Source organism: Protopterus annectens, chromosome 5.part1, assembly GCF_019279795.1.
Source record: "Protopterus annectens isolate FY-2018-M chromosome 5.part1, PAN1.0, whole genome shotgun sequence".
NCBI classification, from domain to species: domain Eukaryota; kingdom Metazoa; phylum Chordata; order Ceratodontiformes; family Protopteridae; genus Protopterus; species Protopterus annectens.
Window position 1 is genome coordinate 406,213,467 of NC_056736.1, and position 27,092 is coordinate 406,240,558.

Consider the following 27,092-nt stretch of genomic DNA (forward strand, 5'->3'; position numbering starts at 1 on the left):
CAGGCCCTTAAAAGCAGAAAACAAGACCCAAGTAAACTCTTGCCATTCCCTATAATGATCCTTGGGATGGATGAAAACATGTTTTGTCTTTGGTCTTTTCTTGGAAGGGACGTCAACCCTAACAAATACTGGAGGTACTGACTCTTGGTGTGATTCAGTAAGAATATCTGGAACCTCTTGTCTGATCAGTATCTGCGGAATCCCTCTAGGGCCCTCTGAGATAATCAACCGCAGTCTCACTCAATGTCTGGAGCAGATGCCTGCAAATCCTCAGAGAACGTGCAAAAAGACTGCTCTATGCTGGCCTCTAATGGGGTTGTGGCAGACGTATCCTGTTTAGGTGCTGAACGACCTACAGAGCTATTACCTACTTCTAGAAGGACATTCGCTGGAGGCTGGACAACAAAATAACTCAGCCAAGACTTTGGCTTTCTTCTTACCTGGCAGGAGTATCTGTGGGTTAATGGATTCTGCCATGTTACCATGAGCTAACTGTTTAAGCCATTGGTTTTCATGGTAAATGGCCAGGAAAGGCAAACATCATCTGAGTGTCTTAGACACAAATGCTTTACAGATACTACAAGAGATATGGTCGTGGGAAGTACCCATACAGAGAGACTATTCATGATGATCCTTATGGGAAATCTTCCACATTGACATTTTCCCTTCTTGGATGACATGAACTCTAGGTAAGCAGAATTAAAAAACAAGATCAAAGAAACGAAAAGGAAAAAGAAAACTAACGTGGCACTTATCTGATGGCTAGGTATTCAGCACAACAACAAGGTATTCAGACCAACGAGCAGTAATGATGTTTAGACTGGCAGCAAACAAGTTCTGGGTAACTGCATCTGTATGCCACTTTTATGCCTTGCATCTTGTGCACGATGTGTGGTGCATGCAAGATCATAAGGCTTTGGTATACTGGCCAAATGTCAGGCTGCCCTGGGCAGGAGCTCCCTATGGTAAAGAATACTGCAGCAGTGATATAGGACATCCACCTTTCCCCAAGGATGAGCAAGCCGGTGTTAACCATTCAAACCCGCTCCTCAACCTGGCTCTCCAGGTCCTGTGGAGCTATTTAAACTTCGGTCATCTAGGTTACAACTGAGGCTTTATTCTTCAGTGCCACAGATCTAGAACTTACCAAAATTAATATATTTTCAACAAAACATGCTTATGGCATTTTGGTAAATAGTCTTTGTGTGTAAGAAGATTTGTGTTATGCCAAGTTAGAATTAACAAATACCATCTTTGTTTTTTTATACCGTTATGATTATATCTTCTATTTCCACAGCTTTGTTTTTAATTGGGAATATGTCTGATTTAATCTTAGACTGCAAGAGTTAAACATTAGGAGTTATGGTTTACAATATTTGACTGTATCATAGTTTCATAGGTGTTTACTAGGCTAATGACCACAAGGGCCTTTTTAAGCCTAGCCATGCATCCTAAATCTCTGACAAGTTCTGATACCCTTGATAAGTGTCAGCAGGGGCTTGGGGGATAAAACATTTACATGCATGGCATACCTTGAATCATAGGTTTACACTGAACTATTTTCCCTGTGCACTGTATATTTATTTTAGTAATACTGACTGTGAATTATACTGCCCAGTATGTATAAATGCATGAAAGCCCATATAAACAAATCCAAGAATACAGAGACAAGTTTGCCGAAACTCGATAAAACTGAAATTTAAAAGGCTGATTGTCATATAATGGAAAATTACTTCGATCTTGGAGTTGTATTTAATTTGTGTGTGTGGGGGGAATGTTTGTAGTCTGTTCCATATTATGACAGGTACGTTTCACCTGTTAATCAGTTAGGTATGAGCAGTTCTGCTTAGACCAGCATGTGAGGTATGTTTCATGTCCGTAGCCGTAGTTAAATGGAGTGGATGAATTCGCAGTTTGAATTCTGGCTGTTGTATGTCATCTAACCAGAAAAAAATTACTGCAGCATTGTTTTCTGTTTTAATTTATGTTGGATCCAAGAAATGAGTATTTGTTTAGAGTATTTTTAGATGTAGTAACCATTTTAAAAATGGAATATTTTTTAAAAATGTAGAATTAACTGTTTCTTTAAGTTTGAAAAGGATTATGGGAAGTGTCACTTCTGGGACATTGTTGCAGTTTAGGGTGAGTTATTTTAAAATATAACTGTACCAGTAAGGTTTTTTCTTTGGTTTTGTAATTATGATAGTTTGATGGAGTGGTTGGAGATATCCAGGAAGCACACATCAGTTTTGAATGATTTGTTTTTTTAACTTTTCAGTTTAATTCAGATGTTCATCGTGTTTCACTGTTGCAGTCATGACTGTAGGGTTCTCCCCTGCCGGCAGGCAGCCCTCGGTCGGCCAGAATCCCAAAGTCTGGGTCCGGCGTCGGCTGTTCAGCCATGCTCCCTGACGTCAGAGCGCCAGGAGTATAAAGCTGACAGCCGACGCCATCTTCTCCAGTCTTTCTTGCCGCGCGGTGATAGCAGTTTGCAAGTGCCAGTCGGCTGACTCCTGACGATTTTCACTGATATACTTCGGTCCGAAGACTTTCTTCTCCACTCAAAGCTAAGTACTCCGTTGGGGAAACTTTTTTCTTGCTCCACTCCGATGTCAGAAAAAGTTAATAATTGTATTTCATGTGGGAAGCAAATGCCTCATAAGGATTTTCATTCTTACTGTATTCCTTGCTTGGGCCCTGACCACGACGTAGCTAGTTGTCGGTTTTGTGCTAGATTCAATCAACGTACAATTAAGCGAAGGTACGATTTTGCTTTTCATTACTTCGGTAGGCGCTTTAATTACAAAATGTCGGATACGGTTCCGGTTTCCGGAGTTCACAAACGTCGCAAGGATAAAGACAGGCCTCTGAGGTCCAAATCTGAAGATAGCGCACAACCGGAGCCAGCTTCAGGTTCGGCCGTTGTCAGTGAGGTGCTTTTGCAGCCCCTGTCGTCAGCCATTTCAGAACCGACGGCCGAAACGGACTCTCATGAGGAGCTAACCAGGCCTTTAAATATTCCTGTTGCAGGACCTTCGGACAATGTTCCTTCGGATGGGTCCGGAGCCGCTGTGCTGGTACTGGCTTCCGAAGGGGTTTTCAGGCCTACTCAGCTACTAATAAAGGCAAAGCCAAAGACAAAGGCAAAGACTCCTTCAAAATCAAAGACTTCTACACAGGCCTCTTCTGAACCTGCTCCCAAGTCACAGAAACAGTTACTCAAGATGGCGGAGGATTTACTTACTATGATTAGGGGTTCTCACTCCCCTCCAGACAAAAGGCCAAGGCAGGATGTTTCTTATGATTCCTCTGATCAGGTTTCTGTTTCCTCAGTTTCTTCTTCCGATCAGAAATATTCTTTCCCTTCTTATGAGGATTCTGATGGTGAAGAATCTATTCCTTCAGCTTCTCCCCCTGAGGATTTTTCTTTTGGGGAAACTTTGCATGAAATGAGGGAACATTTCCACTGGGAAGGACAGGAGTATTCGGAATCCAAGAAAAGACTGAGGGAATTTCTTCTTCTTCCCCAACATAGACCCCTGGCTATTCCTCCTGTTTTGGATATTGTGGATGATGCCTTTTCGGAGGCTAACTTAACCCCTGACTCTTTCCCTCCTGCTCCTGTTAAGCCTGATAGATATTACAGGGTTCCTGATTCCCATCAGTTTTTATACAATAACCCTTCTGCTGACCCTGAAACCATTTCTCAGGGTCCTAAGGGAGTTAAGGCTGTTTCTGCCAAAAATCCTATTCCTACTGAAAAGGATTCTCGATCCTTAGAAAGATGGGGCAAAAGGTGTACACTTCTGCTACTTTGTCCATTAGGGCTTTAAACTGTCCGTTTCATATGTTTAAATACCAGCAGTTTCTACTGTCTGTCTTAAAACAAAAGCTTACTTCCATTTCTGCCTGTGCAGATAAGGAATTACATGACTTATTGCATGCCACTGATCAGGTTGGGAAGCATGGTTTACACTGTGGATTTGATGCCTTGTAGGCTTCTTGTAGGGCTGCGGCCTCTGGCACAGTCATTAGAAAGCATGCATGGCTAAAGGAACAAAATTTACCTTAACAAGTAAAGGCTAAATTATTGGATGCTCCTGTTCGGCATAATGTTTTGTTTGGATCAAAAGCTGAAGAGGTGATTAAAAAGATGGAGGATAAGGCAAAATCCATGCAAACAGTTAAAGATTTCTTACAAGTACAGCCTCCTAGATTTAGCAGGAATTGGCCTTCTAAAAATTGGTCCTTTCCCACTTCAGACAGGCCTCAGAGGGGTAGATATAGATGTTCCAGAGGGAGGCCTCAAACACAAGCTGCTTATAGCCAAGACAGTGGACTGCTTCCACCCCTAGGGGAGGAGAGGACAGGTCACAATCTCAAAGGAAACAAACTCAATGACTCCCTCTGTTGGGCTACAGGAACTTCTTGCCTGGAAGCCCCTCTCGGAGGAAAACTTTCTCTTTTTTATCAAAATTGGACTCAAATAACCCAAGACAAATGGGTTTTGGATGTGGTTTTAAGAGGTTACAAATTCCATTTTCACACCTTGCCAAGGCCAAGGGGATGGCCAGACCTTCCAAAACATCAATGGACGGAGGCCTTAAACCAGGTGAAAGCTCTTTTGGCTATGAATGCCATAGAACTGGTTCCTCTTTCAGAGATGGGCAAAGGTTTTTATTCAAGGCTCTTTCTAGTCCCAAGGAAGCAAAACTCATGGAGACCCATTCTGGATCTGTCGGTCTTGAACACCTTTCTAGAGATTCCAAAATTCAAGATGCTTACTCTACAGCAGCTACTTCCAATGCTGTCCAAAAATGCATGGATGGTAACTTTGGATATAAAGGAGGCATATTTACACATTCCCATCAGACAGGATCGCAGAAAATACCTCGGGTTCAAAGCCGGATCGAGGCACTTTCAATTCTCTGCGCTGCCCTTTGGGTTATCTACTGCGCCCAGGGTCTTAACCAAATGCCTGGCTCCGGTAGTAGCTTACTGCAGACTGAAGGGAATTCAAATTTACCCTTATCTGGACGATTGTCTAATTCATGCAGACAGCAAGGATGTCTTACTCCAGCATCTAGAATTTGTACAGAACCTCCTCAAGTTCCTGGGATTCTCTGTAAACATAAAAAAGTCAAATTTGACACCATCACAACAGATAACTTTTCTGGGTGCACTTCTAAACACCACAACCCAGATGGCATTTCTGACATCCGAAAAACAGTCACAGCTGGCTTCAACTTTCAGAACCTTGGCAACTTTAACTCGTCTATCTGCAAGGACATTCCTGCAGGCTTTGGGTTACATGGCCTCCTGCATCCTTCTCGTTCCATATGCAAGACTACACATGAGGAAAATACAGTGGTACCTAAAAAGTGTATGGTCTCAGCATTGCCACCGTTTAGACATACTGATCTCCGTCCTTCCTTGCCTTCAAAAGGAATTTCTTTGGTGGTCCAGGGCATGTGCTCTAAACAAAGGGAAGCCCTTCCGTCTGCCTCCTGCCTCTCAGATTCTAACCACGGATGTCTCGGATTATGCTTGGGGAGCCCATTTTCAGGGCAATTGTTTGCAGGGCCTTTGGACAAAGGATCAGAAGCACCTGCATATCAATTTGAAGGAAAAGTTAGCCATTCAGAAAGCTCTATTGGCCTTCAGGAATCTTTTACAACCAGGACAACTGTTAATACGGACAGACAACACCACAGTTGTGTGGTATATAAACAAGCAAGGGGGATCTCATTCATACCCCCTTTGCAGACTAGCCATGGATCTATGGAACACAGCTCTAGCTTGCAATCTGGATCTTCAAGCTCAGTTTCTACCAGGGAAACAAAACTTCCTGGCAGACAGTCTGAGCAGAAATCTTTCGGATCCACACGAGTGGATGCTGGACACCAAAATATTCAGGATGATAACAGCAGTCTGGGGATGTCCTCACATAGACCTCTTTGCATCCCATCTCAATCATCAACTACAGACTTTTTGCACAAGGACTTTCCACGGAGAGGCTTGGAAAGTGGATGCCCTGCCATTCAGTTGGAGGAACCTCTCGGGATATGCCTTTCCGCCTCTTCCACTTCTTCCACGGGTTTTATTGAAGATATAACAGGACAAGCCCAAGATGATAATCTTGCTGGCTCCAAATTGGCCTCGGCAGTTTTGGTATCCAACTCTAAAAAACCTATGCCTGGACCCCCCCTTGGGTTTTACCTCAGTCTCCGAACCTTCTGTCCCAACATCAGGGTCAGGTTCTACACTCTAATGTCAGAACTCTCAACCTGGCGGCCTGGTTATTCCAGGGCCTTTGATTTCTTCTTTACTGCCCAAGCAGGTTATGGATGTCATTTTAGAAGCCAGACGTCCTAGAACTAGAAAATCTATGCAGGAAAATGGAAAAGATTTTGTTCCTGGATGCAGGCTCAGGATTCTGATCCTGTTCTTCCTAACATTACTTTAATTTTACTTTACTTGATAGATCTCTTACATAAGGGTCTTTCTTTCTCTTCCATTAAGATGCATGCCTCTGCTATTCCTGCTCATTATAATACAGACCCTCCCATCTTTTACCACCAGCTCATGTGACAGTTTCTCAGAGGAGCTAAGAACATAAGACCTCCTAGATCTCCTCCTATTCCTGCTTTGGGATCTCAACTATGTTTTGGAAAAACTAACCTTGCCTCCTTTTGAGCCTGCTGCCTCTTCTGACATCAAGTTTTTATCTTGGAAGACAGCCATCCTGTTAGCCCTTACCTCTGCCAGGAGAGTTTCAGAGTTACAAGCTCTTATGGCTGTGGAACCTTATATTATTTTTCATCAAGACAGGGTATCTTTGAGGACTAATCCTACCTTCATGCCTAAGGTGGTTTCCAAAGTGGCTTTAAATCAAACTGTACACTTGCCAACCTTTTTCCCCACTCCTCAAAATAAAGGGGAAAAGATCTTACATTCCTTGGATGTACACAGACAGCTACGTTTTTACCTGAACAGAACCAAGGACATCAGAAAATCAGAACAATTGTTTGTTTCTTATGCTTCAAGTTCCCAAGGTAAAGCCATTTCAAAACAGACCATTTCTAAATGGATTGCTCATGGAATCAGATTTTGTTATTCTCACCATGGAAAGCAAATCCCAGGAAGTATACGGACTCATTCCACCAGAGCCGCTGCCACTTCTGCGGCCTTCCTCAGGGGAGTTCCTTCCAAAGACATTTTGGAAGCTGCAACTTGGAGTTCAGTGCATACATTTTCTAAGCACTACAATCTACCTCTCTACTCTAAGTCTAGGGCAGGTTTTGCCTCTGCAGTTTTGCAGGGCCTTTTAGCGGCCCCTTCCTCTTTATGACCTCCACCCTTTCTTTCAGCTTTGGGATTCTACCCTACAGTCATGACTGCAACAGTGAAACACGATGAACATAGTACAGTTGTGTACACCTACCATAAATGTAGATGTTCAAGTGTCTTCACTGTTGCAGTCTGGGTTTCCCTCCCTCCAGTCCCTTCTTATTTTTACTTTTGTGTATTTCCTTTTTTCACCATTCTTCTGAGGTGTATTTGCAAAGGTTTTTGGACCTTTTTCATTTTGGGACTCCTGACATCTGGGGCAAGACAAACTGGAGAAGATGGCGTCGGCTGTCAGCTTTATACTCCTGGTGCTCTGACGTCAGGGAGCATGGTTGAACAGCCGACTCCGGACCCAGACTTTGGGATTCTGGCCAACCGAGGGCTGCCTGCCGGCAGGGGAGAACCCTACAGTCATGACTGCAACAGTGAAGACACTCGAACATCTACATTTATGGTAGGTGTACACAACTGTACTTTTCGGCACATTTGTCTCGATGTTGTTGGATTAGTTTATATGGGTTTTCGTTCTTATGAAGTCGACCCATATACAAGTGTATGTAGTTTTTATATATATATATGTATATATATATATATATATATATATATATATATATATATATATATATATATATATATATATATATGTATATATATGTATATATATATATATATATATATGTATGTATATATATGTATATATATATATATATATATATATATATATATATATATATATATATATATAGAGAGAGAGAGATGTATAGATAATACACACACGTGCTTTTCACTTTTGCAGTGTAATTTGATAGAAAAAAATGTTATGACTTCTGCTTCATGTTGATGTATTGGAAAGAGTCCTAAAATGTATACATTTACTGCGTGTACAGCTCATTAACTGGGCATAATTTGTCATTTCCAGAACATGTTAGAGTTGCTTGAAGAGATGCCAAATGGAGTTCCACCTGAAAAAGTGAGAAATTACATCTATCAGTTAATCAAAGCAATTCACTGGTGCCATAAAAATGACATTGTTCACAGAGGTATGCTTGTTGTACAGTTTCATTACAAATTAACAGTTATAACAAAGTAACTTATTTGCAGAATGTAGCTTGATTGATGAAAATATTTATACAGGACATGATAATTGAAACTACAGCTATGATTCTTTCTACAGTTGAGTTAAAGACTCTGCATTCCTTTTATGCTATTACCATTTGTACAGTTTTGACGTTAACCACTTTTCTCATAACAGTAGGAAGTGACATGATTGATAGGGTTATAGATGTTTTTTTCCCCTTTCTGACTATCCAAATAAAACCAAGACCCAATCCTCCAAAGGCAGACGTCCTGTCTGGTGGACCCCAGCCATAAACAAACTATACAATAGAAGGAGGAAGCTACTACATGATGGAGCAAAATTCCAAAAAGGGAAGGCATCTCTGATCAGTATTAGCAAAAAACTACGGGCACTCATAAAATCGTCTAAGGCCAGCTTCGAGAGAAATATTGCACAGGACACTAAGGATAATCACAAGGCTTTCTTTAGTTATGTTAGGAACCTGGGTGGGAATTCCCAGATATGCTCAGAATTGGTCCAAAATGACAAAAAATACACCAAACCCACAGACATTGCCAACATCCTAGCTGACAGGTACAGTGCAAACTTCCCCACCAAAGGGCAAATATCTATCCCAGCAGAGTGCTGCCCCCCTGACATCTCAGATGCTCAGGTAAGAGCTGCCCTCTCCAAAGCAAAAAACACAGCATCAATGGGACCAGATGGTGTCCCGGGCTGCGTCCTACATGAACTCCAAGAAGAGCTAAACCCAAACATAAAACTACTGATGTTAAGTTGTCCATCTCGCCTTCATTCTTGCTGGATGGGTTCGGAGCCGATCCTCGGCTCCGACTCGGCCACTCTAAAAGCTCGAGAGTTGGTTCCACCGGCTCGAGGCTCCCCTTATATCCCACAATGCTAGGCGGTAATACCTCAGATCTCGTTTGCCGCTACAGCGATCGAGGTGTGTTGTTTCTACCGGCTTCAGGTCAGTTCATATAGATTACTCTATAGTTAATTTAAGCCCCTTTAATTTAGTTTTTACTCGTTATTACCCTTAGTTGAGTGGATTTTGACCCTTTCCTTCCTGTTTAGGCCTTCGGGCCCTTCCATCCCGTTTATCAGTGAGTGTATGTGTTTGTAGGGATATAAAAAAAAAAAAAAAAAACTAACTAAATTTATTAGTTTAATTTTAGTGGATAGTGTAATCGGTGTGTTTGTGTTGTGTGGTGGTTACACTTTTTTCCTTGAGAATGTCTAAGGATTCAAAGGTCTCAGGCTTCAAGAAGTGTGACTCGTGCTGTCAGAAAATGTCTCTGACAGACAGTCACACTTCTTGTGTGTACTACCTGGGACCTTTACACCTGCAGGACTCTTGTGCTGTATGCCATGGCTTCAGCCCTAGAGTCCTGCAGGAAAGAAAAAATAAACTTATATTACGAGGCTTATTGAAGCCTGAGGGTCCCCCGACTCTTTCTTCGGGCAAACCCTCCAAGCCTTCTAGGTCGTCGGCTCCAGTTTCTGAGTCGACACCTAAGGCTTCGAAGTCTGCTACAACATCGGCTCCGGCTGGAGCCGATGAGACTCAAACTCTTATTTCTTCGGTTCCCTCGGCTCCGGCCGGAGCCGAGGTGTTGGAAATCACTGAGTCGGCTCCGATAAAATTATCGGAACCGACAACTAGGAAAAGGTCTAGGTCACCGTCTCTTGGCTCCGTTCATTCGGCTCCAGCATCTCCCTTGCTGTCTGAACGGAGCCATAGATCTCACTCCTCTAGGTTGTTGAGACTTTCGGACCATGACCTTCAGAGGGTAGTGAGTCGACTTCTAAAGTCCGAGGCACTGGCCCAAATGCTTCAGAGCCCGACTCAGCAGTCGATGCTTAATCCTATTTCTCAATATGTTCCTCCTCCAACTCCTTTGAGTTCGGAGCCGGGGCATTTCGGACCCGAGACTGTGGCAGCGTCGGAGCCGATACAATTGTCTTCGGCGCCGTCATCTGCTCCGTTTTCTTCATTGGAGGAATCTCGGCGCCGGACTTCCCTCGTCTGCTCCGAGGGGGTGAGTGGCATCGGACCCTTTTCCGACCCCGCTCTCCCTCTCGGTGCTTCGGCGCTAGTGAGTTCGGCTCTGACATCGGCCTCAGAGCCATCACTGTCGGTGCCGAGGGAGGTTTTCAGCTCTTCGGAGCGGAGATCTCTGGCTCTGCCTGACAGGGGTGCTTTCGAGGTCATGCGGAGTGTGTTGGAACCTGGTTCAACTCCACAGTCGGCTCCGTCCGCCCCTCCCTCCTCGGTGCCTCAGGTAATTTCTACTCACTCCCTCATTCCAGACTGCAGAGAGCCAGCTCCTCAAGAATCCCCTGTGGGGATTTCATCCTCTTCCGAGGCCTCTCCTGAATTGGCAGGAGAGCCCCCTAGGAAGAGAAAGTGCAAGAGGAAGCACATAGACTCACCTGAGTCTGTCACCTCTGACATGGATTTAGAGGATTCTGAAGGTTCCCCCCGTTCCCCCTCTGAAGATGTCTCCTTTGCAGACATCCTGGAGATCTTAAAACAGAGGGGGAATTGGCCAGCCCTCAACCCTTCGGAGGATGAATCTGTGTATCTTGAGGCGTTCGGCTCTCGCCCTTCCACCTCCTGGGTGTCCCCCCCCTTGACCCCCTTATGCAGGTGGTAGCAAAAAAGGCTTGGACGGCTCCTGACTCTGTGGACCCCACCCCCAGGAGACCTTCAAAGTTTATTACAGCACCAGCAGACAAACAATTTTTGACTAAAGGAGTTTCTGTGGATGCTATGGTGGTAGCTGCTGCCACCAAGAAGGAACTAGCTGATCCTTCAGTGCCTGTCCATCCCCCTAACAAGGAATCTAGGTCTATGGACAGGTACGGGAAGCGGATGTTTTCGTCAGCGACCTTTTCAATGCGTTCGCTGAACTACCTCTGTCATTTCACTCGTCTTCAAAGAGACTTAATCGAGGAAGTGAGTGAGATGTTAAAGGATCCAACAGCTGCAGGTTTTCAGGATAAGATGAACGCTCAGCTGTCAACCCTAAATTCGATAGCTAACTCCTCCATGCGCCTTCTTTCATATGCGGCTGATGGAGCGAGCAGAGCCGCAGGTACAGGTGTGGCCTTACGCCGGCATGCCTGGATGCGGCTATGCAATTTTGCGGATCCCTTTAAGACGTCTTTCACTAATTCCCCATTTGATGGATCGTCCCTTTTTGGTCCTCAAGTGAAAGAAACCCTGACAAGGTGCGAGACGGATGGCAAAACTCTTTCTGCCGTCTGAGTCCGTTTTTCTACTCCTTCTAGGCCTTACCCCATGGGCCAGAAAAGTGGAAAGATGTGGTTCCGCAAGCAATCTCAAGGGGCTTTGCTTGACGCACAGAGTCGGTTCCCCTCTAGAGGCAGAGGGGGGAACAATAATGGTAGACGTCACCCTAGAGGCAGGGGGGGTCCGCAGAACCAGGGCAATCGTGAAACCTTTTCCGATAAGCCCTTTCAGCATCCCTGAGGTGTTGCCCGACTGTCCACCTTCGGAGGCAGTCAGGGGAAGATTATCTCTGTACCCAGAAGCCTGGCGATCTCTAACTCAAGACAAGTGGGTACAGTCCATCATTTCCGAAGGCTATTCCATTCCGTTCTTTCGCATTCCAAATCAATCAAAAAAGTCCCTTCCAGATGTTCCACCCGCTCAAAGGGACCAAGAAGCGTTAGAAATATCAAAGTTGCTTGCAAAAAGAGCCATTCAGCCAGTTCCAACAGACCAGCAAGGATCCGGAATCTACTCCAAATTCTTTTTGGTTCCAAAGAAAACAGGGGACTGGAGGCCCATTTTGGATCTCAGCATCTTGAACAGGTCTGTCAAGAAAACAAGATTTCGGATGGCCACGTTGCAATCCATCCTACTCCTATTGGGAAAGGAAAACTGGATGTGCTCTATAGACCTCCAGGATGCGTACTATCATATAAAAATGAACAGACGCTCCAGGAGATTTCTCCGCTTCAGGCTGGGAACCAGTCACTTTCAATTCAGAGCCCTGCCCTTTGGACTCGCCACAGCCCCCCGGGTGTTTACCAAATGCATGGCAGTGGTTGCCTCTCACCTGAGACGTCAAGGATTCCAGGTGTTTCCATACTTAGACGACTGGCTCCTTACAGCCCCCACCAAGCATCTTCTACTACTTGCCAGAGACTACACTTTTCGCATATTTCGAAAGCTAGGTATCTCAGTAAATTGTGAAAAGTCTGTTTTGTCGTCTTGTCGTGCTATTACCTTCATAGGCGTAAATCTAGGCACAGTCAGCCAAAGGATAGCAGACATACACAAACTAGTGTCTCTTCTTTTCCACAGCAACAGAATCAAAGTCAGATTAGTCCTAAAAGTACTGGGGATTATGGCGGCTGCTATCCCTCTACTTCTATTAGCCAGATTTCACATGAGAATCTTACAATGGATGCTCTTCACACAATGGTCATACCAACAACTTCCGATGTCCCACACCATTGTGATTACGCAAGCATGCAGGAATCATCTTCTTTGGTGGATTTCTTCCCCCCAGCTCTTCTTAGGAAGACCCTTTGTCCCTCCCCCTCCGGTTGCTACTCTGACAACGGACGCCTCCCTGATCGGGTGGGGGGGGCATTATCAGGGCAGGACAGTCCAGCGCATATGACAACCTTACGAATGCCACTTGCATATAAATGTTCTAGAGATGAGAGCAGTGCTTTTAGCGTTGCAAGCCCTTCAAGACTCTCTCCCGATGAGAACGATAGCAATTCAGATGGACAACATGTCTGTAGTGTGGTATATCAACAAACAAGGCGGAACCAGATCCTACCCCCTATGTCGAGAAGCACTCAGACTGTGGCAATGGGCGATTTCTTCTCAGCGGTTTCTGATAGCAACGCACATCCCCGGGAAGTCCAATCTCATTGCGGACAAATTGAGCAGAGCTATTCTCATGCCTCACGAGTGGTCTCTGAAAAATTCAGTCTTGGAAAAAGTTTTTCTGAAGTGGGGCCAGCCTTGCTGCGACCTTTTTGCTACTCCCCAAAACAGCAAGTGCAAAGATTATTTCACCCTCTTTCCTTTACCAGGCCATCCCAGCAGAGACGCACTAGTCCAAGTTTGGCCCCAGGGACTTCTGTATGCATTTCCTCCCTTCCCACTAATTTCTCAAGTGATACAGAAAGCCCATCGCTCAGAAAGCTTCCTTGATCCTCATTGCCCCTTACTGGCCTCGACAGGTTTGGTTCCCCTTTCTGCATCATTTTCTGTTGGAGCAACCCTGGCATCTGGACCTAGTTCCAGATCTTTTGACCCATCAGTCGGGTCAGTTACATCGCTCCCTCCCCTCTCTGAACCTCACTGCTTGGTTCCTCCAATTCCAACCCTAGCCAGGCTTCCTCTAATATCTCACTCAGTTCGAGATATTTTAATAGCTTCCCATAAATCCTCCACTCGGAAGATTTATCTTAGTAAGTGGAAACGTTTCTCCTATTGGGCACAAGGAAGGGACATAGATCCTTTCACTGCTCCCATTCAAACGGTCCTTGATTTCTTAGCCGAACTATTCCACACAGGTTCCTCTCCTACTCTTAAGGTTCAATTGGCAGCTATTTCTAACTTTCATGTTGGAATCTCAGATTCTGCCATCATGTCTCATAAGCTTTGTAAAGCTTTTTTGAAGGGAGTTTTTCTTCTCAACCTCCTATCAGAAATCCTCCTCCTTCTTGGGACCTTAACTTAGTCCTCACATCTTTGATTCTTCCCCCTTTTGAACCTCCAGCTTCGTGTTCAGTGAAATTGCTGTCCTGGAAGACGCTCTTTTTGGTAGCCATTACTTCGGCTAGAAGAGTCTCGGAGCTTCATGCACTCTGCAGTCGATCCCCTTATCTTTTGTTTCATAAGGATAGGGTATCCTTATGGACCAACCCATCTTTCTTACCCAAAGTAGCCTCTCAGGCAAATCTAAATCAAAACATTGATCTTCCTGTGTTTTTTCCTAACTATTCTAACAGGTCTGAACAAAAATTACATTGGCTAGATGTTCATCGGCAATTAAGGTATTATTTGGATAGGACCAAACAGACCAGAAAGGCTGACCAACTGTTTGTTTCTTATGCAGAAGGCAGAAAGGGCCTTCCAGTTTCGAAAGTATCACTCTCCAGATGGCTTACATCCTTGATTTCTTTTGTGTATGAGATTAGGCATCAAAAGTTACCTAACAAACCTAAGGTTCATTCAACTAGAGCTTTGGCTACTTCTATAGCTTTCCAAGACAGGCTGCCTATTGATACGATTTGTGCAGCAGCTACATGGGCTACTCCTCACACTTTCATTTCTCATTATAAGTTGGACCTAGCTTCTAGACACAGAGCTAATTTTGGTTCCACTGTACTCAAGAGTCTGTTCCGATAGGCCACCCGGGACAAGGTGCTAGGGACGCGGTCCCATCCAGCAAGAATGAAGGCGAGATGGACAACTTAACATATAGAAGTTATGTTCTTACCATAACGTTCCATGTTAGTTGTCTTCTTCTCGCCTTCTTCTTAAGGCCCCACCCTCCTTCCCCCTAGCCTGGACAGACCTAGAGGAGTTTGATTGTGACCTTTTTTTCCTACCACCTCTATTGGTATATGCATATACTGTGTTATGTATATATTCCCTCATCAGGTTGTAGGTCACCTTCCTTCTGTCATCTTATAGAGGTAGGTTTCCCCTTTCCAGTGTTTTCTGGGTTTTTCTCCTAGCTGGGCCTAGCTTACAAACGAGATCTGAGGTATTACCGCCTAGCATTGTGGGATATAAGGGGAGCCTCGAGCCGGTGGAACCAACTCTCGAACTTTTAGAGTGGCCGAGTCGGAGCCGAGGATCGGCTCCGAACCCATCCAGCAAGAAAGAAGGTGAGAAGAAGACAACTAACATGGAACGTTATGGTAAGAACATAACTTCTATTTCAATCTCAGCCTTACTACAGGATATGTACCCAAAGAGTGGTGTACAGCAACAGTGGTCCCTCTCCACAAAGGTGGTGCCTCAATGGATACTGGAAACTATCGCCCCATAAGCCTGACTAGCTTGGTTTGCAAAGCTATGGAAGGGATCATCATGGACCTCATAATTAAAGATATTGGAGACCTACAGACACTGGATTCTACCCAGTTCGGCTTTGTTAAGGTCAGATCCTGCCTCTTAAACCTGGTTGATTTCTTTGAAACAGTCACCAAGGCCATTGACGAGGGGAAGGTGGTCCACACAGCCTACCTGGACCTCGCAAAAGCCTTCGATACAATACCCCACTCGGGCATTATAGATAAGCTCACCAGCTTAAATATAAAGCCCTATGTCACTAGATGGGTTGCAAACTGGCTCAAGGACAGAACCCACATGGTTAGAAATGCTGGAGCCATGTCAGACTCCAAACCATTTACAAGTGGCATCCCACAAGGCTCAGTCTTGGGACCTCTCTTGTTCGGTATATATTTCTTGGAGGTACAGGCCAACACGGAAGGAGTGTGGCTGACCAAGTTCGTAGATGACTGCAAACTGGGCGCCATAATCGACTCTCTAGCAGACACAAGCATCCTCCAAAAGGACCTCATAGAAACAGACAACTGGTGCCAGAACCATGGCCTCAAGCTAAACGCCAAAAAGTGTATAGTCATCCCCTTTGGCAGAAACAGTGTCCACAAATTACCACATAGGTGGTAATCCATTAAGTACAGAAGAAGTAATTAGGGACCTGGGGACCCAAGTTGATAGCAATCTCTCATTTGACATCCACGTGGCCAAAGTGGTTAGAAAACCATTTTATATAGCCCACCTAATCATGAAGGGATTCACATCTAGATCAGGGGAGGTCATCATGCCTCTTTACTCATCCCTCATCAGGCCCATAATTGAGTACAATGCCCCTTTTGGGGATGTACCTTACCAGACACCTGCAGCAACTGGAAAGACCCCCAAAAGTACCTCACCAAGAGGATCAAAGGGCTCAAACAGATGCTATATGCCGCCCGGTTAAAGAAACTCCAGCTCTACTCAGTGGCATACCGCCTGCTCAGCGGCGATCTGTGCCTGACTTATAAAGCCATGTCCAACCCGGAATTAATGGACATGCTGCACCTCAGAAAATCCAAATCCCATTCAGCTACGCGCTCGAGAGACTTGAACCTCAGCACTGAAATAAATAGGACATGCTGGAGGGACAGATTCATAACCCAGAGGCTCCCTTCACTCTGGAATAAAATCCCAGTCCAGGTTAGGCAGAGTCCCTCATTGACTCTCTTCAAGAGGAATCTTGAGGAATCTTGATGAGTGGATGGGAGATCGTAGGTTTACCCCAGGTATCACTTCTGTGTCACTGTTAGACAGAGGCGCAGTATACTAACCTCGAAAAAGGGCATAGCAAAATTAATTTAAAATGGGTGGCGAAAGCCAAACACACTCTGGCTAGGCTTATAAATGCCCTAGGGCAGATAGCCTAGTATGAACCTATGAACTACTTTCCAGTGTTCCATAACAAAGCACCACTGTTCTTTATTATGGGTGTTGTCTCTTGATTTTTTTATTGTGCCAACTTTGTCTATGCCAGTTACTATATTAAGCATGCATCCCTCAAACCTCAGGTTTCTCTAAGGCCCTGCCAGGTTAGTTGAATTCTGCCTAGATGCCATAGGTGTAGTAGACCCTTGATAATATCTGATTAGTACAAGTAGCTATTATTCTTCAACACAGTAGTTGAAATCAGACAAACAATAGAACTGACAACTCGAGCTCCATTTGTTTAAAAGGAAAACGTATTACAAAATGCACCATTTTCATAGCCCATTAATAATAATTAAGTTAGACTTTTCTCTGGTTGGAAGATGTTAATATATGTGCTATTTTTGAAAGGTGGTTTAAAAATCCAGAATCTTTCTTTCGGCTTTTCCCAGTTAGGGGTCGCCACAGCGGAACTCCGGTCTGCTAATGATTGGAAGTTGATTTTTACGTGCCGAGTTACCAGCCCTGACGCACAACCTTCAACAAAGGTACGCCCATTCACGCATGTCTCCACGCAGAAGAGACACTAGCTGAGAATCGAACCGGACAGCGTCTTACTGTGAGGTGACAACGCTACCGCAGCAGCACCACCACCGCGGTGGTTTAAAAATCCAGAATGATTATCACAAATTAAAAAAGTGTCTGTCAGCCTGGGATGACATGCTTCACAAGCCACGTTGCTTCGCTAGGGACGGCTTGCACCTGTCACCCCTGGGTTTTCTAATACAGGCCAAGGCTCTTGCCACCCCCATAGTGCCTTTTTTAGGCAAGGCTCAAAAGACAAACCCACCTCCTTAGACAACACAAGGAAAAAGAAACTAAGGGTAATGCTGCTCAACGCCAGAAGTCTAAACCTCAAGTTGCACGCACTTGAGGCTCTCCTCAATATGGAGAATATCGATATCTGTGCAGTAACAGAAACCTGGCTCAAGGCTTCCGAGAGCACACCAGGACTACCAGGCTATACCTCATACCATGCTTTTCGGCCCCAAAACTCAGACCGAACCACAAGAGGAGGGGGAGTATCCATATTCATCAAAGATACCCATACCTCCAGGCTAGTGGCACTGCACGAAGCATCTGAGACCATCCATGTGCAACTAACAGTGGGCAAAACTGCCTTCCAGTTTGTATCCTGCTACAGACCACCCTTCCAAACTCAGGAACGCCACTCTGCTTTCCTGAAGACACTGGAGAATATGAAGGTCTCTCCAAACACCATTATACTGGGCGACTTTAACTACCCAAACATAGACTGGGAGCACTACTCAAGCCCCAACACCCTAGCCCAATGGTTCCTAGAATTTATAAACTCAAATGCTATGGAACAACTGGTCACCACTCCCACAAGAGGGGAAAACATATTGGACCTGATCATCACCAACATGGGGACTCTATGTTCCATACCAGAGATATACCCCTCATTGGTAAGATCTGACCATAAATGAATCACTATGGACATCCATATCCTGTCCCCACCCTCAGCAAAGGAAACCACGGTCAAAAACTTCTCAAAAGCAAACTTCCCACTTCTCAAAACCGAGGTGGAATCCTTCAGAGCCCCAGGGCCAGTGGAAAATACGGCCCAAACCGCAGAATCCTTTACAAATGCATTCTATAAATAAGCTGTACAACAGAAGGAGGAAGCTACTACATGATAGAGCAAAATCCCTGAAAGGGATGGCAACTCGGATCAGTACTAGCAAGAAACTATGATCCCTCATAAAATCATCTAAGGCTAGCTTTGAAAGAAAAATTGCACAAGATGCTAAAGATAATCACAAGGCTTTGTTTAGTTATGTCAGAAACCTGGGTGGAAACTCCCAGATATGCTCTGAGTTAGTGCAAAATGACAAAAAATACACTGAACCCACAGACATTGCCAGCATCCTGGCAGACAGGTTCAGTGCAAACCCCCCCCCAAATGAGCAAATGACTATCCCAACGGAGTGTAGCCTCCTTGACATCACAGATGCACAGGTGAGAGCTGCCCTCTCCAAAGCAAAAAACACAGCATCAATGGGATCGGACGGTGTCCCGGGCCGGGCTGCGTTTTACATGAGCTTCAAGAAGAACTGAACCCTCACTTAAAATCACTGTTCAGTCTCAGCCTTACAACAGGATATGTACCCAAAGAATGGCGTACAGCAACAGTGGTCCCACTCCATAAAGGTGGTGCCACAATGGACCCCAGAAACTATCACCCTATAAGCCTAACTAGCCTGGTCTGCAAAGCTATGGAGCGTATCATCATGGAACTCATAAACAAAGACATTGGGAACCTCCAAACACTGGATCCTACCCAATTCGGCTTTAAGGGCAGATCTTGCCTCTTGAACCTGGTCAATTTCTTTGAAACAGTCACCAAGGCTAGAGACGAAGGGAAGGTAGTCCACACAGCCTTCGACACAATACCCCACTCGGGCATCATAAATAAGCTCACCAGCTTAAATATCAACCCCTATGTCACAAGATGGGTTGCAAACTGGCTTAGGGATAGAACCCACATGGTCAGAATTGCAGGTGCCATGTCAGACTAAACCAATTACAAGTGGCTTCCCACAAGGCTTAGTCCTAGGACCTCTCTTGTTCGGTATATATTTCTCTGAGGTACAGGCTAACACAGGAGGACTATGGCTGACAAAGTTTGCAGATGACTGCAAACTGGGGGCTATAATCGACTTGCCGGCTGACAAGCATCCTCCAAAAAGGTCTCACAGAGATGGATAACTGGTGCCAGAGCTATGGCCTAAAGCTAAATGCCAAAAAGTGCATAGTCATCCCCTTTGGGAAAAACAAAGTGCCCACAAATTACCACATAGGTGGTAATCCATTAATCTGGAAGAAGTAATTAGGGATTTGGGGACCCAAGTAGATTGCAATCTCTCCTTTGACAATCACATTGCCAAAGTGGTTAGAAAGACATTCTATATAGCCCACCTTATCACGAAGGGGTTCACATCTAGATCAAGAGAGGTCATTGTGCCCCTCTACTTATCACTCATCAGGCCCATAATTGAATACATTGCCCCATTTGGGATGTACCTTACCTGACACCTGCTACAACTAGAAAGACCCCAAAAGTACCTCACCAAGAGGATCAAGGGACTCAAACAGATGCCCTACGCAGTTAGGCTAAAGAAACTCCAGCTCTACTCAGTTGCTTACCGCCTACTCAGAGGTGATCTGTGCCTGACGTATAAAGCCATGTCCAACCCAGAATTAATGGACATGCTCCACCTCAAGAAATCCAAATCCATCAGAACTACACACTCTAGTGACTTAAACCTCAGCACTGAAATAAATAGAACATGCTGGAGGGACAGATTCATATCCCAGAGGCTCCCCTCACTCTGGAACAAAATCCCAATCCATGTCAGACAGAGCCCCTCAATGACCCTCTTCAAGAAGAATCTTGCCGTTTGGATGGGAGATCGTAAATTTACCCCTGGGATCTCTTCTGTGTCACTGCTAGACTGAGGCATGGTAAACTAACCTTAAATGGGTTACCTTTTGTGACCTACTATACAGAGGCACAGTCAACTAATCTAAGAAGGGTGGCGAAAGCCAAACACACTCTGGCTAGGCTTGTAAATGCCCTAGGGCAGATAGCCTAGTATCAACGTATGAACCTGTATATGCATGCTTTCATTGCTGCAGATCTGATGGGATAGGTAGTTGTGTGTTAAGGTTTGTAAAAGAACACCTAAAAGCTGTAAGTTAGGAAATTAACTCAGGACTATACATTAATAAAACAATTAATTTTAATATACCCAATTAAATGTTATAAGAATCTGTCATACAACATGTGTGTCCTCTGCAGACCATGAGGTTTCTTTGCTTGTACACAGCAGTAACATATAGCCCTTCCAGCGGACTTTATGCAAACATTTGCTTGGTAATGTATTCAGCATGAAATATTTGTCAAAACAGCTTAGAACAAATGGTACAAAATCCAACCAGGGATGGCAGTATCTTGGATATGACTCATACCAGTACATCTAGGAACTTGCTGTTCCCCACACTTGCTTCTACTATCTGTAAGGTCATGATGCCCTCTTCTTTAGCCTAAGAGTAAAAAGTCCAACCTGTTCATAAATAAGTCATCCTTACTAGACTAGTGGTGGAAGATGTGAATGCATAAATGACATATTCGATACTGTTCTCAGTGACCAAAATAAATCTGCTCACAATGTTGTCAGTGGGTTTTATGATAATCTTAACTTCTGTATTAATAAACATGTGAGAAAGACACAGTATACTGGGAAATTCAATAAAAAAAACTGTGTTCAAATTAGAAAATGAATGAGAGGCACAACAGAAAAAGCACAAGGCTCTGCTCTCAGTAAGGTCAGAAAAAGCCAGATGTAATGTGATCCTATCTTGCCTACATTCTCTACAGATGGGTTCGGAGCCGATCCTCGGCTCCGACTCGGCACGCTATACAATAGAACAAAGTCTCTTATTGGCTGAGTTACCTCATATCCCAGGATGCACCACTACTGCTTCCCCAGATCTCGTTTGCCACTTCTACAGCATAGACGTGGTCTCGGACTTGGCTGAGCTAAGTGCCTCTTAGTGATTATTTTTCTGTCAGAAATTTCGCTAAACTTACCCAAAAGCTGTTTTAACAGCTACTTACTGTTGTGTGACTGTGTACTTTAAAAATTTTGTGGAAAATTTGTATTTTTTTTTTACGGTAAACAATCCCGTTTAACTTAGAGGGGCCTTGCCCTAGCCCCACGCGCCTTAGTTAGAACCGTTCAACAGCTACTTATTCTGTGACTGTGTAGTTGAAAATTGTATTATTTTTGTTGGTGGTAAGTGATCCCGTTTAAGTTAGAGGGACCTTGCCCTAGCCTACGTGTTTAGTTTTCTCTTTGAAGTTCAGTGTCGAAGTAGATAGCCATGTCGAAGGAACATAGGCCATCAGGATTTAAAAAATGTTCTAAATGCAATTATAAAATGTCCATTACGGACGACCATTCTTTATGTGTATACTGTTTGAGGCCGAAGCACCTCCAGGAATCCTGTAACGTTTGCCACGCTTTTTCCTCTCGCGTGCTCCAAGAGAGGAAAAATAAGTTGATTTTGAAAGGGCTTATTACCCCTTCCTTTGAGGAAGCCCTATCTTCTTCTTCTTCCCCGTCAAGGAAGAAAAAATCTTCGGCTCCGACCAGCCCATCGGATCCGGCAGCAAAAAAGTCAAGGCAGGCTTCTCCGTCAGCTCCACGGACTTCGGAGCCGAGGGCGGAACGGTCTGCCTCGATGTTTCCAGCCTCGACTCCTCTGGCTTCGGAGCCGAGAGCTCGGGCGTCGAGAGGCGAGTCATCTCCATCGGCTCCACTGCCTTCAGAGCCGATGAAGGTTGCCCGCTCAGACTCTTCCCCTTCGGTGCCGAAGTCCACATCGGCTCCGAGGGAAATTGCAGTGGTAGTGGAATCTCCCTCGGCGCCAATACTTCTCGAAACCATACGGAGCCGGTCCCCCAGTCTTTCGGAGCCGGTGGAGAAGTCGACTCGGACCCGGTCGGTCTCTTCTCGGTCGTTGAGGATGTCTGATTCGGATGTAGACAGGGTGCTTCAAAGGCTTTTTCAGTCTCCGGTCTTTCAAAAGTTGATCTCTGCTCCAGCCCAGTCAGCTCCGGAGCTGGTTTCCCACCCTGCCATCTCGATTCCTCCTCCAACAGGTTCGGCGCCGTTGGAGTCGGTGTTGGTGGAGCCGATGGAGGTTGTCGGGTCGGTTCCGACCCTAACTCCAACCCCGCCTGGTCGGTGTTGCACGCGGACCTCCTCTGTCGGCCCGGGGACGCCGACCGATCCTTTCGGTTCCGAGCCTCCTCTCAAAAGGCCGGGCGACGGGAGTTCCGACTGCTGTTGTGGCCTTGGGGTTGAACCTTCCCAGGACTCTGGGGGTCCCGCCTTCAAGGCCATGAGGAGTGCCTTGGCCAAATCCTCCCTGGCCACTTCTACCATCTCACCACCACCTTCCCTTGGCACGGAGACTGGTTCCTTTGCAATCCCCCTGTCTCATGACAGCGGAGCCCTTGGGCCTGAGGTTACCCCCATCGGGGTTCCTTCTTCCTGGAGGTCCCTCCGAAACGTCTTCGGAGGAACCCCCGAGGTAGAGACAGTGCAAGAGGAAGCACGTCGACTCCCCTGATGAATCTCTCACCTCGGATACCGACCTCGATGATGCGGAAGGGTCCCCCAAGTCATCCTCGGATGATGTATCCTTTGCGGACATCTTGGAAATCCTTAAGCAACAAGGCGACTGGCAGTCCAAACCCCCTTCTGCTGAGGAGTCGGTGTTCCTCAAGGCCTTCGGGGCTCAGCCCTCCGCCTCCTGGGTGTCTCCGCCCTTCGATGAGCTCCTGGATTTGATCTCTCGAAGGGCATGGGAACACCCGGACTCTGTTGAACCGGTGCCAGCTCGCCCCAATAAATTCCTTTCCGCATCCCCTGAATAAGGACTTTCTTTCCAAAGGTTCATAGGTTCATACTAGGCTATCTGCCCTAGGGCATTTATAAGCCTAGCCAGAGTGTGTGTGGCTTTCACCACCCCTTAGGATGAGAATACTATACCCATTAATTTGCTGTGCCTCTGTCCAGCAGTGATACAGAGATGATTCCCGGGGTAAACCTACGATCTCCCATCCACTCGTCAAGATTTCTCTTGAACAGAGTCAGTGAGAGGCTCTGCCTCACATGGACTGGGATTCTGTTCCATAGTGTAGGGAGTCTCTGGGTGATGAATCTGTCCCTCCAGCACATCCTATTTATATCCGTGTTGAGGTTTAAGTCTCTTGCTCTCATGGCTCTGGTGGATTTGGATTTTTTGAGGTGGAGCATGTCCATTAATTCCGGGTTGGACATGGCCTTGTATGTCAGGCACAGATCACCTCTGAGCAGACGGTATGTGACTGAATAGAGCTGGAGTTTCTTCAGTCGGGCATCGTATGACATATGTTTGAGCCCCTTTATCCTTTTGGTGAGGAACTTTTGGGGTCTTTCCAACTGCTGCAGGTGTCGGGTAAGGTACATTCCAAATGGGGCGTTGTACTCAATCATTGGTCTGATAAGTGAAGAGTACAGGGGTACAATGACCTCTCCTGATCTGGATGTGAATCCCTTCATGATCAGGTGGGCAATGTAGAAGGTCTTCCTAACCACTTTGGCAATGTGAGTGTCAAAAGAGAGGTTACTGTCAACTTGGGTCCCCAGGTCCCTGATAACTCCTTCCGTGTTTAATGGATTACCACCTATGTGGTAATTAGGGGTTACCTTGTTTTTCCCAAAGGGTATGACTATACATTTTTTGGCATTTAGCTTAAGGCCATGGCTCTGGCACCAGTTATCCATTTCTATGAGACCTTTCTGGAGGATGTCTGTGTCTGATGGAGTGTCAATTATGGTGCCCAGTTTGCAGTCATCTGCAAATTTTGTCAACCTGCAATCCCCCTATGTTTGCCTGCACTTCAGAAAAATAAATGCCGAACAGGAGGGGGCCCAGGACTGAGCCTTGTGGGACACCGCTCGTGACCGGCTTAGAGTCTGACATGGCACCAGCAACTCTAACCCTGTGTGTTCTGTCCTTGAGCCAGTTTGCAACCCATCTTGTGACATATGGGTTTACATCTAAGCTGGTCAGATTTTCTATGATGCCCGAGTGGGGTATTGTGTCGAACGCTTTTGCTAGGTCAAGGTAGGCTGTGTGAACTGCCTTACCCTCATCAGTGGCCTTAGTGACTGTTTCGAAAAAGTCGACCAAGTTCAAGAGGCAGGATCTGCCCTTGACAAAGCCAAATTGGGTAGGATCCAGTGTCTGTAGGTCTCCAATGTCTTTATTTATGAGTTCCATTATGATCGTCTCCATAGTGTGGCTGTAGATGCCTTGGTGGTAGCATCTGCCACCCAACAAGATGTGGCAGAGGCTTCAACGTCCGTCCATCCTCCTAATAAGGAGTCTAGGAGCATGGATCAGTACGGGAAGCGCACCCTTGCTTCAGCAACCTTTACATTAAGGTCTCTGAACTACTTGACGCATTTTACGAGACTGCAGAGGGATCTGGTCAAGGAGCTTTCGGATACCCTCTCCGGTAACTTACCTGAGCAGTTAGCCCAAACGGTTAACTCCCAGTTGGCTACCCTGTCCTCCCTATCCAACTCGTCCATGAGGCTCATTTCGTATGCAGCCGGAGCGAGCAGAGCGGCGGGCACAGGTGTTGCTCCACGTAGACAAGCCTGGCTACGCCTGTGTCACTTTGCGGAGGCCTTTAAGTCTTCCTTTGCCGACGCCCCCTTCGATGGGTCCTCCCTGTTTGGACCCAAGGTAAAGGACACTTTGACTCGCTGCGAACAGGAGGGTAAGACTTTAACTGCCGTAGGGGCCTGGTTTTCCACTCCCTTCAGACCTTATCCCAAGGCTCGAAGAGGAGGGAAAATGTGGTTCCGTAAGTCTCAAAAGCCTTACTTGTCGCAGCAGAGCGATTCCCCTTCTAGAGGCAGAGGAAGGGGAAATTTTTCAGGGAGACGCCGTCCCAGAGGTGGCGGAGGCCCCCGCAACACTGGAGACCACGAGTCCTTTCATGGCTCCTCCTCCTTCCAGCATCCCTGAAGGAGTGCCCGACTGTGCAGCTCCGGAGCCAGTCGGGGGTCGTTTTTCGAGGCACCTAAAGGCCTGGGAAAGTATCACTCAGGACCAGTGGGTGCTCCGAATCATCACCGGAGGTTACACCATTCCCTTCTTTCAACCCCCCCCCCACCATCCCAAAGAATCCCGGACCCGCCACCCAGTCAACGGGATCTGGCAGCCATCGAAATTTCAAAGCTGCTTCAAAAAGGAGTCATCCAACCTGTCCCTGCAGATCAGGCCAGATCAGGGACTTACTCAAGATTCTTTTTGGTACCAAAAAAGACCGGGGACTTGAGGCCCATTTTGGATCTCAGCAGGTTAAACCGATCAGTGAAAAAGTCCAAATTCCGGATGGTCACCTTGCAAACCATTCTCCCGCTGTTGGAGAAAGGGTGTTTGGATGTGCTCCATAGATCTCAAAGACGCCTATTATCACATTCTGATAGATCAGGCGTCAAGGAGACACTTGCGCTTCAGCCTAGGAGACAGTCATTTCCAGTTCCGTGCACTGCCCTTTGGTCTCACCACAGCCCCCAGGGTGTTCACCAAATTTGGGCAGTGGTGACTGCTCACCTGAGAAGTCTAGGATTCCAGGTGTTTCCATACCTAGACAACTGGCTCCTAACTGCCACCTCAAGGCATCTACTCTTAAAAACTCTAGCAGCCACTATCTCCCTAGGCAACTCCTTAGGAATCACCTTCAATTGGACAAAATCCGTATTACTGCCATCACAGCGTATTCTGTTTATTGGTGCAGAAATAGACTCAAGGCAGATGCGAGTCTATCTTCCTGCGGAAAGGATAGCAACATTGCAGTCTCAGGTTCGGGCGTTACTCCTCGGACGTCGCGCTCCAGCAAGAATGGTCCTGCAGCTGTTAGGTTCCATGTCAGCCACCATTCTTCTCGTCCCCTTGGCAAGGTTGCATATGAGGATACTCCAGTGGCTCCTCTCAGTCCAGTGGTCTTATCAAGACCTCCCCCTCAGTCACCACATATTGATCACAGAGACATGCAAACAGGATCTTCGTTGGTGGCTTCTTTCCTCCAACCTGAATCAGGGGCAACCCTTCGTTCCTCCATCCCCCTCAGCCACGTTGACTACGGACGCCTCCCAGACAGGGTGGGGGGGACATTATCTGGACAGGTCGGTCCAAGGCACGTGGCACTCCGAGAATCTTCTCCACATCAATATCCTGGAAATGAGGGTGGTGCGTTTAACGTTGCAAGCACTGCACGATCACCTCCCCCAGGGGACGATTGCCATTCAGTCCGGCAACATGTCGGTAGTCTGGTACTTGAACAAGCAAGGAGGGACCAGGTCTTACCCCCTTTGCAGAGAGGCCATGAAGGTATGGGATTGGGCAATTGCTACCAAACGTTTTCTAGTGGCAACACGCATTCCGGGGACTTCCAGTGTGATAGCCGACAGACTGAGCAGGACTATTCTCTCCCCTCACGAATGGTCCTTGAACGACAGAGTGGTAACACAGATTTTC

At 46.0% G+C, this 27,092-nt stretch overlaps 1 protein-coding gene across 1 annotated transcript in view; it reads left to right on the forward strand.

Annotated features, from left to right (window-relative positions):
* The first annotated feature begins 8,272 nt into the window (after nucleotides 1–8,272).
* Nucleotides 8,273–27,092, forward strand: part of CDKL5 (cyclin dependent kinase like 5) — a 1,714,404-nt gene continuing 1,695,584 nt past the window's right edge. Inside the window, exon 1 of the mRNA XM_044073061.1 lies at nucleotides 8,273–8,390. Coding sequence (XP_043928996.1) covers nucleotides 8,273–8,390 — 118 coding nt within the window. The remainder of the gene's footprint in view (nucleotides 8,391–27,092) is intronic.